The 13036-nt window shown below is 38.3% G+C and overlaps 1 protein-coding gene across 1 annotated transcript in view; it reads right to left on the reverse strand.

Moving 5' to 3' along the window:
- Positions 1–7287: 7287 nt before the first annotated feature.
- Pgi (glucose-6-phosphate isomerase) overlaps positions 7288–13036 on the reverse strand; it is a 57819-nt gene continuing 52070 nt past the window's right edge. The window contains exon 11 of the mRNA XM_067112478.1: positions 7288–9145. Within this exon, the coding sequence (XP_066968579.1) occupies positions 9025–9145 (121 nt within the window). The 3' untranslated portion in view covers positions 7288–9024. The remainder of the gene's footprint in view (positions 9146–13036) is intronic.

Consider the following 13036-nt stretch of genomic DNA (forward strand, 5'->3'; position numbering starts at 1 on the left):
CATACTTGGAGCCAAAGCATATTTTAGTGTTTCTAGTTATGCAGCACTTTTAAAGCTAGAATAAGGTTTAAAATGTATGATGACTCACCAACCTATCAAGACTGGGTGTCCAAAACATTTAAATGATTTGTGTATAAAATACAGCCAATGGATGGAGTCAACTCAAGAAAGGCAACAGATGGTCTCAAGCTAGGCCAAGATGCAATGTGAATGTGGGCTTTGGAATCTGTATGTACTGCTCCAAGACTGCATTAAGCTCCCCTGATGTCAGGAGAACTGAAACTACAAAGTTGTTTAAAAAATTAAAGACTTAAAAGTTGTCTTAGTGTGTCCTGGTGCTATGATAGTGTGGATTTGATAATTACTTTAGAGTATGCCATAAAAAAATCTCAGAACATGTCTGTACTATGATGTATATGAAAAGTTGAGTTTGCTGGCCTTGCAGAGCACCTTCGGTGGAGTGGGACTCTAGGAAAAGAAAAGGAATAAACAGTAAAAGAAAATGCAGTTACAGGCATATTTTTCTTTACTGTTATTCAGATGAACATTAACTGGTGTTGGTTGTTCCCAGAGGCAACAAAGGGGCTAGTATAAATGCCTTGTGCACTTACATTTTATTCATTAATGAGACTAATTAGCTCGACAGCTACAGTGCTGTTTCCCATTGCAAGCTTGTTAACTAACTGTCAGAACCAAGAAGCCGGAGTTTCGCAGAAGTGCAGATTGTTTACTTTTACAGTACTTGGGGAAAGCCGTCCACCTTACGGTCAGTTCCTCTTAGGTGTGTGGGGGTAGTTCACAAGATGTGTCGGTCAGATTTTATTTCCAATGGGCTTTTATTGGCCTATGTCAGCTGAGTTCATTAGGCAAGCGGGTCTTTGACAATGATTTGTTTGCACTGACCCCAACTGTGTGGCTGCTATTCCTTCAGGTGTTGCAGCCATCCAACTCGAGCAGTCATGATATTAACAGCCTGGAGTTATTGTTCCCATGCCATTTAATTTCATTTAAGTGGACCCACACACATTATGGTTAGTATCACTAGCTTCATTTATTTAATTACATACATATATGTATATGATGTGATTAGACATACCCGGTATATGTGATTAGGAAAAGGTGTGGAACTTTCTGATGCGTTTTGCATTTGGCAATTTTGATGAATTTTTGAGTTACAGTAAGTAAAATATACCTAATTTGCAATGTTACTATGGATAAAATGTGTTTAGGTGGTTGACAACCAAAACTTAGAATGGTTTAAATGAATGTAGCCACTTTGCGAGACCTCGTTCTCAGAACTCGCTCTCAGAATAAGGTTAAGAAACTTCACGAGCATCCTGACTCCCTCACTCTGTAACATACATGTGATAGCAGTAATATTTTGCTTCTTATTATGTGGAGCTGCATTTTCTGACAATTTTCTTTTTACATTTTGCAATTGTGAATTGTTATTATTATGATTGTTTTTCTCGAGTTCTTTGAATATGTTTTGCCAATATTCATAATGTTCTTCCATTATTGACTATGCACTGTTTGGATTTGGTTTGCTATGTTATAAGTTCTGTTTTACTGTGCTAGTCTGTCAATTCTGGAGGTTTATGAGGTTTATGAAACCTGGTTTCTTAGCATTGTTTATAAGTGGGATTTTTGTACATTCGACTCCAGCTTAGCTTATTTTGTTGCCAATCCTGTTTTGGTCATCTATATTATATATGTAGAAAGATCATACTGTATCTTTGATGTGAAGTCTAGAGTTTATACATTTGGGGGTTGCACAGATCCAGTTTGTAGTATGCTCTTCAGCTTCACAAATTGCATATAACCTCTTTACTATGACATTTCTTAAATGTTTATAACTTTGGAGGATAACTTGCACTGTCTTGTGTACAAATTGGTATACTCACTAATCTGACCAAGGATTTTAATTATTTGGTGGTAGGTTTTTGTTAGGTAAATTTGATATTTGCAATTTTTGTTGCACAGGTTTTTATATTGGGTATCTGGTATATTTCTAGGATATATTTCGAGGGTATGTATATTTCTAGGATATGCATAATGATATGCAATATTTTTTCAGGCTGTTCCTCATTCTTTCCAAAGTGAGACAGAATGATCTTTTCCTTTAATATAATGAATCGTAATGTGGCTAGTGATCATTACTTGAAAGCTCGTATTTTTTCTATATTTTTATAAAGTAGTTGACTGTGTTTTAGTGGTTGCTTCAGTTTACCATTCACTTGATTTTGTAGTCTGAAAAATATTTTCCATGTTAGACATAAGCTCAGTAACTTGTTCCCAGGAAATGAGGAAGATATTTTCCTCTCAGTCTTGAGATTAAGGAATCTAGACTAAAAGTTTGTTCCAAATATATGGTTGAAATGAATAGTTTTTTTTTTCTAAATATATGGTTGAAATTAATAAGTGTTGGATCAGCTCTAGTTTCTTTCCTTACCTTTGCTAAAATTTTGTTGAAATGGTGACTTTTCACTTGTTTTGTCTGGGAGATGTATCCATACTCAAGTTCACTGTCATTGCCTATTAGTTCCCTTCAAGGGGCCCCAAAGGCAATGAACATGGTTCTGTTACAAAGGTGACTATACTGGGGCAACTTCCTAGGTGTACACATTAGTCTGTGTCTCAAGGGTTGTCAGCCCTTTGAGATCAGACCCATCATTGAGGTAAAGGCGAGGATTGTCGTCTAAAGGACAATCCTAGCAGGACAAGAAGAAAAAGTAAGAGAAAATGGGGCTTTGAACAAGGTGAAAAAAGGCTAATTTAGTTAATAAAAAATTGTTGACCACCTAGTTGAGAGTCAACCCCAAGTAGGTACTCTCTAAGGTCTTCACCCCAATGGCAAGGTGCTAGGAGTCTGGTGGGTGAGCAAGAAGAATGATCTGCTCCCAAGTTCCAGACTCATGGCCCCCCTGTAGGGGGGATAGTGCTGTCAGTGCACCTCGAACAGTGCTCTGTAGGCATTACGTAAGGTTCTTTGTAGTGTCCCTTCGACCCCTATCTGCAAACCCCTTTCATTCCTTTTATTGTAGCTCCGTTTATATTTGCTTTCTTTCGTCTTAGTTTCCACCTTCTCCTAACAATTGTTTCATAGTGCAACTGCGTGGTTTTCCTCCTGTTACACTTTTCAAACCTTTATACTATCAGTTTTCCTTTCAGCACTGAATGACCTCATATGTCTCAGTGCTTAGCCTTTGGCCACAATACTGTACAGTATTCCTTATATATTCCAGACTCATGGGCTGTGTTTGAAGATGTCTTTCAGCTCCCATGGGATCACCTTGACATATACGCCTTTCCCTTGTTCAGGCTGATGTATGATGACTCAGGATGACCCTGGTGACTCAAGCTGTTTAATATCCTGATCTGCTAAGTCTTTCCACTGAGGGAGAGACACCTAAAACTTGGTCTTCTTAATCAGCCCTGCTGAGGTAATATTAGTCTACAGCATCCCTTGCACTTCATAGGTGGAGACTAGCCAGCAGCCCTTGCAAAGTGAACCTTGTGTCACGACTATGTTGGATATGGGTACCATGACACCTCTTCACTCTTGCTGAGTGGTGTCAGAGGAAGGACGATCATCTGTCCGTGTTTTGCAGGTTATTGATTGCCGTGGATATAAAAAAAATCATTGACTCATCAGCAAACAGTCACTGGATTATTGTTAAAAATACTTTCTATTTTCCCATCCAAATCCAATACATCACCGCCCAGCATATGGTTATGAGCACGAAAATTGACAAGCATTAGGAATTAAGAGGAAAGCTGGATTATTAAATTCTGAATATCATGCCTCAGTCGGGTTAGGTTATGAACTCAACATGTTTGGAGAGTATTCTATTGTAGCAATAGAGGCAGGGTTAGGGATAATTAAGAAGCAGTTGAAGAACCAAGTTTGGAAACAAAGTTCTTTGGAAGGGTCGTTTGTTTTTATATATTCCTAGAGAAGTGCAAGGTTTTTTCATGGTTTAGTTAGCAGAGGCATATGTTGATTCAAGGTTTTTGTTAGCCCTCATAAGCTTTTGTTTAGTAATATCTATACTTGTATATTGTTTCTAATTTCCTGACATCCTTTTCAAACTTATCTTGAGGTTACATTTCTGAATTTGAGGAATGACCGCCTTTATAGTACAAAAAATCTATCAGCAGAACACTGACGCAAGATCATGCTTTTTAAATAGACAGCATTTCTATTAGCTAACACATATCCCGTGAGGCTCTTAAATTCATAACACTTGAAGCACTGTCTAGGTATAGACAGTATTGAATTTCTTGACCAATCAAAGGTGAGATCAATAAGATGGTGCTGTTGCTCCCATCTAACTTCCTAACAAAATAAACATATGGTGGGCGTCTACTTAGAATTTATTCATTCAAGTTGTAAAGGTCTTTGCTTAATAACACCCATTTTTTGGTGTTGAAGGATATTTAAAATGTAAAAGTGCCAATATTTCCTTGTGGAGAAGGTCTGAGATTAGTCAAACTGCTGGTATGCATATATCATTACCTGTCTTGAAAGAATGTTCTTCCATATCATTTTTTCTCAGGCGAGTGTTGCCAGTCATCTTTTGGAGACATTCAGATGCTCTTATGAAGTCGCTGTCCTTTTCACGAAAATAAGTCCAGTCAAAGCTAGAGCATTCCTTGTAGTAACCATGTTGGACACCACCATTAGCTTTAAGTTAAAGCAATACTGTATTCCTCATCCATGACATTATGGAAGTCACTTACCTTAACTTTCTCAGATCTGCTATAGGAGAGGTTGAACCTTCAGGAAAGCCAAGGACTGGGACTTATAGTCCTCAGTCACGTTTGCAAGCATTCATGTTTTAGCAGATGTTACAGGGACTGTACCTTGTGGAGTAGGTTTGCTGGTGGGCTCATCTGATCATAGTTTAAGGTTAATGTGCAGATGGATAAGTTTGTTTCTGATGTCAGCTTTTCGAGAAAGGTATGCTGGAAATCCCAGGCAAATTTAACCATGATCTTATTGAACTCGGTTGGATCAGTATTTATAAAAGTCCAAATATAATTGAATATTTGAATGTCCAAATTTTTTATATTTGAATGATCATCTTTGCACTATAATTGAGGGGAGGATTCCTTTTAAAATCCTCAAGTTGCCTCTTAAAGATAAGCCATGGTTTTTTAATTCCATATGGGAAGCTTACCTACTGCAATAAACAAGAAGCTTGTTTGGGTGTGTTTGTCTGACACTTTATGGAATACTAATTGTTGGCACTCTAGTGCATGCCTACTTCACTCAGATAAAGCCCCAGTGCTTACAGCAACAAAGACTGTTGGCTGAACATGAACAGGCAGTAGTAGAAGCATCTGACAGTAGTCAGGCATTATTAAAACTTTGAAACTGTAGAAAGGAAAGTACAGTACTTAATCATTATTAGAATTTTGTGTAAGACTGCATTACAGTGCCATAGACTGTAATGAAAAATGTGGTGCAGTATGGTGTGTGTGATATCTCTAATCAAGATTAAGTTATCGTCTGCTTATGTTAGTACAAGTGTTGACAGTAAAAATAAGTGTACCTATAAAAGTGGATATTCAGGAAATGGACAAGCTTGCATTGACAAAAATGAGTGCCATCATGGAACTTCATCAGCTGTCATACGAATGCTGTACACATAAACATTGATGGTAGCTTCATTAGCTCTTGTAAGTCAGGCTTTACTGGCAATGGACAAAATTGCTTTGAAATTAAGATTGCCTGAGTTATACGACTACGTTACGTCCGTCAAAACTGGAAGAATACACAGATGCTTGATGCTTGTGCATTGCAGGCTACTATGCAAATGTTCAAAGTTGCAGTGATAAACAAGTGTGCTTAGGGCAATGATATCCTTGTAGGTCCATAAGCACTTGCATCAACACGGTTCCAAACCCTTTGTGACCTAATTTGCTCTGCATCCAAAATGGAAACACATTTGTGTGCATTCGGAAATATGAAAAACTTGGCTGTGCTGTATTGCATAGAGTTTAACTGGTTAGGCTTAATTGGAAATAGGTGCTTTAAAACAGGACAGTCTTTTATTCCTTAACTTAAGCTTTGTAAATTTCAGTGAACTAATTAATTTGGTCTTGCTGTGCATTGTATGTTGTTCACTTCCTAGTACTAAAGGTTTGTCATACTACTATTGGGAGTAAAAATTTCTTGAGTCTGTAGTATAATCTTGCAGGTTGGGAGATAACTTCACTGAAGTATCTTGGTTACTTTTATAACAAAATTACCATTGGGTTACAATATGTATGAGGCCATCATAAACTGAATAAAAAAGTACACAAAATACTGTAATACTGTTGTGGACTGATTATGTCATTAGGTAAGTTAGTTACTGCTTAGGCAGGGTTGTTCTGTGAAGCACTGTTCACAGGATTTTGAAATTAACTATAAGTACAGAAAGTTTTATACATAAAATTAGTGGTAAATAAATCTATAGTTCAATGTAGTGATGCTTTGATTTTACTCCCCAAGAAAGTTGAGGTGGTCTATTGCTCTTGCTCTTCACTTCTCAATATATTTATCATATGATGTCCTAAAAAATCCTGAAAACTCACAGCAAGGTGTTCCCCAAGGTTAGTGTTCTTGGACATCTTTTCCTTGTGTGTGACATTACAGTGGTTCCAGAATCCTTGAGTCCTTGTACAGAGGTATAGTATGTAATCACGAGTGGAGTAGGCTTTGAGGAATTATGCTCAACTCTACTAAAACTCTAAGCATGATAGATAGTTGATCCAGAACACTTTTACCTTTGTATCCTGATTTACATCTAAATGGTAGCGTTTTAAATGTTGGAGATGCATGAATTTAGGTGTAACTTTTGATAAACAGATGTACGATTTTAGGTGTAACTTTTGATAAACACAAAATACTTACCTCTTGTTTCTCTAAGTTGGCATTTTGTGGAAACGTTTATATAATAGTTTCACCATGAAGCTATTCTATCATAAGAATTTTAACTCTTTCTTCCTAGTTCGGAGTAGTTCTCCAGGGTGGTCTTCAGATGCTGACTCTTTATCTCAGACTCTTGGATAAAGTTTTGTCATCATGTAAAAAAAAAAAAATTCATTTTGCCAACTATTAATGTTAACTTACGGCACAGACATAAAGTGAGTTCATTGTTTGTTTCATAAAATGTATTAAGACAACAAACATCCTCTGCATTTCTCTTCATCTAACCTAGCCGTTTTTCTTCCTGATGCTTTGCACTGCTAATTGAGGTGTGACGTTTTCTATTATCAGGGTTAACACTATACTCATTTTGCTAAAATTTTTATTTTGGCTACAACTAAAATGTGGAAATTTGCCTAGTGCAGTTGTGGAGTCTTCCGATCTGCAAATGTTTAAGCAAGGAACACTATTCATGACTGCTTTCTGCTTACATCTTGATTCAGGTGCATCAGCTTTATTTTCTATTCCCTCAAGTTTAATTATCACGTTTTCCTATTACTTGTCTCATCTCCTTGCAGGCTAATTTCCCTTTGGAGCCCTTTTAGGTTTATATTCTGTTGACTCTGTCCATAAGGATTTCAACTGAAGATTTTAAGAGAGAAAAAATATATATTGCTATATCCATACTCCTTACACAATTATGACTCAATGTGGCAAACCATGGAAACCCTGTTCTAGTTATTATTCTCTAGCATATTATTATGAGGTGATGGACTCTGCCATATAAACGATACAATGCTTGCGAAAGAGGTAAGAATACTATATAATACAAGCACAGTAGCAGACCAAACTTTGTAAAACTACAAAAAAAATAATTTACCAGTGTGTGCTGTATAATATCTAGACGTTTTGTATTACTTTTAATATGGATTTATGTATTCTGTTTACCTGGGTCAGAATATTTCAGTACTTGATTTTTAATCGTACCGTAATAATTGATTGCATTATCACATTGTGTAAACTTTGACATTAAATAAGCTACAAATTGAAAGTGTTTTGCACATTGTATGTCTGTTTCTCTGTATTTCTATCTAGGTTACCTTCAATTCTGAAGTGCAAATAAAGAAGTATCAGCCCCTGATACTGGCCTTAGTTTTGTCCCTGGTAGTGGGTTTAAACTAGCTGGACATGCCAGTACATGGACGTTTACCATCTTTCATCCCAAAATCTACACCAACAATAAAGGCCTACATGATTACTATATTCGACACACCACTGAAATTTTGAAACAAATGTAACAAAAGGTTTCCTCCCAGCAGAATTTAGTCCCCAAGAGTGTGAAGATTAAGAGAAGTAGCCATTTACCAAGTGAGTTACTTTCTAGGGCAGATAACCTTTCATCAATCAATAATCATTTCTACCTTGCCAACTTCTTGTACAGACTTTTGAAGTTTGACAAAAAGCACTTGAAACAAAATTTGTTTGTATTTGTGTGCGAGAACAATAACAAAATGAAACATTACTTCTTTATGTCCGAAGTTTAAAAAAAAAAATTCAAATGATTAATACTACCCGTTTCAAAGGATAAATACAACTTTTTTCAATTCCAGTTTATTTATAACTGGTAAAATTTCAACAAAATAAATTTAAACATTTTGGTCTATAAATCAAATCTCACTCAAACGTATTAAAAATCCCTCTATTTTGACTACACAAAAATATTAAAAATCATTACTTCCACTGATTCACAACACTACAGCTAATCTTACACAATTCTTTCAACAAAAACAATTACAACTACCAACATACTGTACTTCTCTCACCATGACAAGTAAAATCACAATGCAGCACACCGACTCTAAGACGACAAAATTACAGCATTTTCTTCTTATACCACAAAATTGTATTATGTCTTTAGCGCTAAGCCTTTCTTATGCTAATACTGTACTGTCTTACAATTTGGTGCATAATGCTGGTAAAATCTTTGGAATAAGTTTCTTCGTATCACATACCCAACCACCTCCACTGTAGTAGAATGAAAATTAAGCTTAAGTGAAAATATGACCAGATTACAATCACCAGAAGCCATCCACAAGCAACATAATTTAAAGATAATTCTTGATGAAGTTGATTAGGCCATTTGTTGAGGAATCATGAGATGAAACAGGAGTCTTATCTTGCAATTCAGGCTCAATGGCCTTTGCCAGCTGTTTACCCAACTCCACTCTGAAAATTACAGAAACAAGCTTCAGCAGTTACTGTACTTAAAACACCTATTAAAAATTAGAGAATGAAAGAAATCCAATGACCTATATAACAAAGGGAAAATTCCCTTAAACTATCACTTGCACAATTACTGTTCAGATATAAAGTTCCTTTATTCTTAATATTCACTCTTTTGTCAATACTATTACTAAATATTTCATATGTTAATGGTGGTATATGGCAGAAATGTGGACAAAGGAACATATGAATTCAACCACTCGTAATAGACAAAATCTCGCTAACAAAAACTCAGAAAATTTTCAGCACACCAAAATTTATAGCTAATTTGTAAGGTTTCCTCAGTATACAAACCATAGCTTTATATATATACAGTAACCAGCACTCCTCACACTTCAGGCTGGGTGTACTAACTAGAAAAGACAATCATATCAGTTTGGCCCACTGGCATCAACCTGACCTCTACTGGCTAATCTCATCCATAGTGGCAGCTAGCCTGCTCACATATGTCTCCCAAACCAGGGAAAAAAACAGTAGATTGGCAAGATGAGGGGAAGCTGAGGTGGGTATATCCATTATGAAAGCTATGATTTGCATACTTAGGAAAAATACAAATTACTTTTAAAATTGGGTATTTGTTCCTACAGGGACATGAACCTATACTTTCATAAATGGAGCCTCCATAGAAGGGTGGCTGATATACCTGCTACTGCATTTAACAGGTGGATGTGGACCTGGGTTCCTGGGGGCTCTCTCGAACAGCACTCCATACCTCCAGCCAAACTGACAACCACCCCTCCTATTTTGAAAATAACTGCATACATGGGAGATTCTGACTCTATCAGGAGCAGAGAGTTATGGACCATGTCCTTGGAACATGGAACTCTACTGACCATACATGGCAGGGGGAAAAAACCCCCTGTGGTACTTACTGCCTTCCCAAAGTTTTCCTTTGACAAGTACTTGACAGCTGTCCACCTTCTGTTCTTCCCTGCCCCCACAGGGATGTAAGGGATTCAATCCTCCCCAAGCAGAGCCCTTCGGGTGGGGCTCTACGCTCCTTATACCCCTTGCTGGGCAGCAACTATGGGGTCAGGGTAAAGGTGTCCAGGAACTTGTGCACCAAATCCCTGAGGTAGAAGGCTGTGAGGGTAGAATGCCTCTTCCACACTCCTGCCCTCATCACCTGAGGATGGAGAATACCATCATCTCCAGGGCCAGTGTACCGAGAGGAACTCCCTGTTGATGACAGGGGTCCAGGCATTAGCTGAGATCCTGTCTCACTTCCAATCACTGGGATATACTGGCATGGTGACTTCTGTGGTCACTGCCACGGTTCCTTCAGCTGCCACTGTAAGGACTGTAGGTGTGCCCTTCCTCTGGGCACTAGCTCTAGGGATACCAGGTGGCCTATCAGCACCTGCAACTGTCTCACAGACTGTGCACGCTCCATCATGAGCTTCTTTGCCACCTTCTGCTGATTTTCTACCTGGGCCAGGGCCAGGAAGGCTCTCAACAACATTTGTGGCTACCCACATCCTAAGGTACTTCAATCCTCATTTGGGGGCCAGGTTGGATTTAGCCAGGTTCATGAGAATCCTCAATTACTGACATGTCAAGACCTTTTCTCTGTCTAACTTCTGGACTGACATAGGGACAATGAGTCAGTTTTCCAAATACCTCCACAGGTGTCATCCTTGTGAGTGGACCCAGGCTGATATCAGCAGCAACACCAGTGTGAAAACTTGAAGAGCGTTCACAAGACCCAAGCACTGGGTTCTGAATTGGTAGGTCGTCTGATGGCAAACAACATCCTGCAAGCCAACGGGTATTATGTAGTCTCCTTATCTTATTATGGAGAGATGAATAAATTTGTTTGTATTTAGCATTTCCCAACGTTTTGTGAGAGAGAGAGAGAGAGAGAGAGAGAGAGAGAGAGAGAGAGTCGTTGTGAGTGGTTCGGTTGTTGGAGTTCGTTTACGGCGCTGTCTGTCTGTGAAGGATTTTTCGGTTTTTGAGTGAGTCTTGAGTCAGAGCTAGTGCCGGTCAGTCGTTTGGTCTTGGACAGTTTTTTGTGTGCTTTTGAGAGTTGTTGGTTTTCTTGTTGTGTATATGGTTCATGTGTCTCTTCTTTTTTTTTTTCGTTGTTGGTGGAGGGTCTGTTCTCAGTAATTTTAAATGTTCAATGTGGAAAGGATAATTGTAGCTGGCTGGTTAAGAAAGGTGATTGTGAGGAAAATGAGGGAATAAGGGGTACGGTTGAGGATATCGTTGAAGATGAATAAGATGAGGATGGTTGTGGGGAAGCTAAGCAGGTGAATGTAGCCGTGAGAGCGTGTATGCATGAAGCGAAAGGTAAATTAGTAACGAATGTAGTGGTAAATTAGAGTGAATATTGTAGCTTGGTAGATACTTGAGCACAAGTGTCGTTAGTGAGTAGTACAGTAGTGAGTGAATTGGAAAGGTGCGATTGGGATATAAAAAGAAAATCAACGAGTGTAAGGATACATGGTTTGGGACAAGAGAGTGTGTTAGTATGGGAGGTGGTACAATTAAAAATTCAGTTAGGGGGATTTGAAATAATACATAATTTTGTAGTCATGGATGAGAATGATATGCCAACCTGTTTTTTATTAGGAATTGATTTTATGAGAATGCATGATATAAGTGTGGATGTCGGGAGGGGAATTTTAGGAAAGGGTGGCAGGGAAATAACGAAGGTTAAAGGAGGGGATGTGTCTAAAACTAGTTTTGTAGGTATGGTAGATATTGCAAGGAGTGAAAATGATTTGTTGAGTGAAGAGGAAACTAAGCAGATGCAAAATCAGTGCATGAGAATAAGTATGTTAAGAGAGTGTGTGTTAGAGGGTGTAAGTGTAGGAAGTTGGCGGTCTGAGTTAGAAGTGTATAAGCGAAGTGCTACGAGATTTGTTGTATGTAAAGGTATAGTTTATTTTTGCATCAGGAAGGAATGTGGGATGGGAAGTATATGTGCCAGTGTTTTCGGAAGATGCAGCCGTGGGTATGTTTATTAGTGCATGATAGGTTTGGGCATCTGGGGAAAAATAAATTATGGGAATGTATGAGAGAGAGATTGTATGTGCCTGGATTGAATAAAATTTGTGCGGATGTAGCGATTACATGTGCGGACTGTCAGAAGGGTAAGTATCAAAGTGTGCATGCGAATCCACCTGTGTTGCGATTGCAGATTAAAGAGTTATTTGAGATGGTTGTGACTGTGTGTCGTTGCCTGTGACTGCTAGAGGACATGTGGGAATGGTTGTAATGGTAGATCATTTGAGTAAGTTTGCACATGCAGTAGCGATTCGGAACAAAAAGAGTGAGAATGTAGCGAGAATGGTGGGTCAAGTGATGTTGCCAATGTGTGTGTGCAAGCCGACGCGAATGTTGAGTGACAATGGGCCTGAATTTGTTGGATGGGAGTTTGAGCAAATGTTGCGTGATTGGGGCATAGAGCATGTGTACTCTATGCCGTATATGCCCAGTGCGAATGGATTGGCGGAACGAACGGTGAGAACGTTGACGGAGATATTACGTATGATGAGTGAATGTGATAATGATTGGGATGTAAATGTTGGGCGAGCGTTGTGGGTATACAACGCCACTGTGCATAAGGGTATTGGTATGTCTCCGTGTAAATATGTATTAAATTTTGAAAAGATAGTGAGACCGAGATTGGGTTTATCTGAGAATGATAGGGAGGTATGGAAGAAGGCGCATGAGAGGTTCGAAAGTTACAAGGTGGGCGAGAAAGTGTTGAAAGAAGTAATCGAGAAAGGGCGGTTGAATGTAAATAAAGTGCGTGAAAAATTTGAGGGTCCATATGAAGTGTTGGAAGTTGGTCCCAGCGGGCTTAGTTATTGTTATGTCTAG

The sequence above is a fragment of the Macrobrachium rosenbergii genome, chromosome 12 (genome assembly GCF_040412425.1).
Source record: "Macrobrachium rosenbergii isolate ZJJX-2024 chromosome 12, ASM4041242v1, whole genome shotgun sequence".
NCBI classification, from domain to species: Eukaryota; Metazoa; Arthropoda; class Malacostraca; order Decapoda; family Palaemonidae; genus Macrobrachium; species Macrobrachium rosenbergii.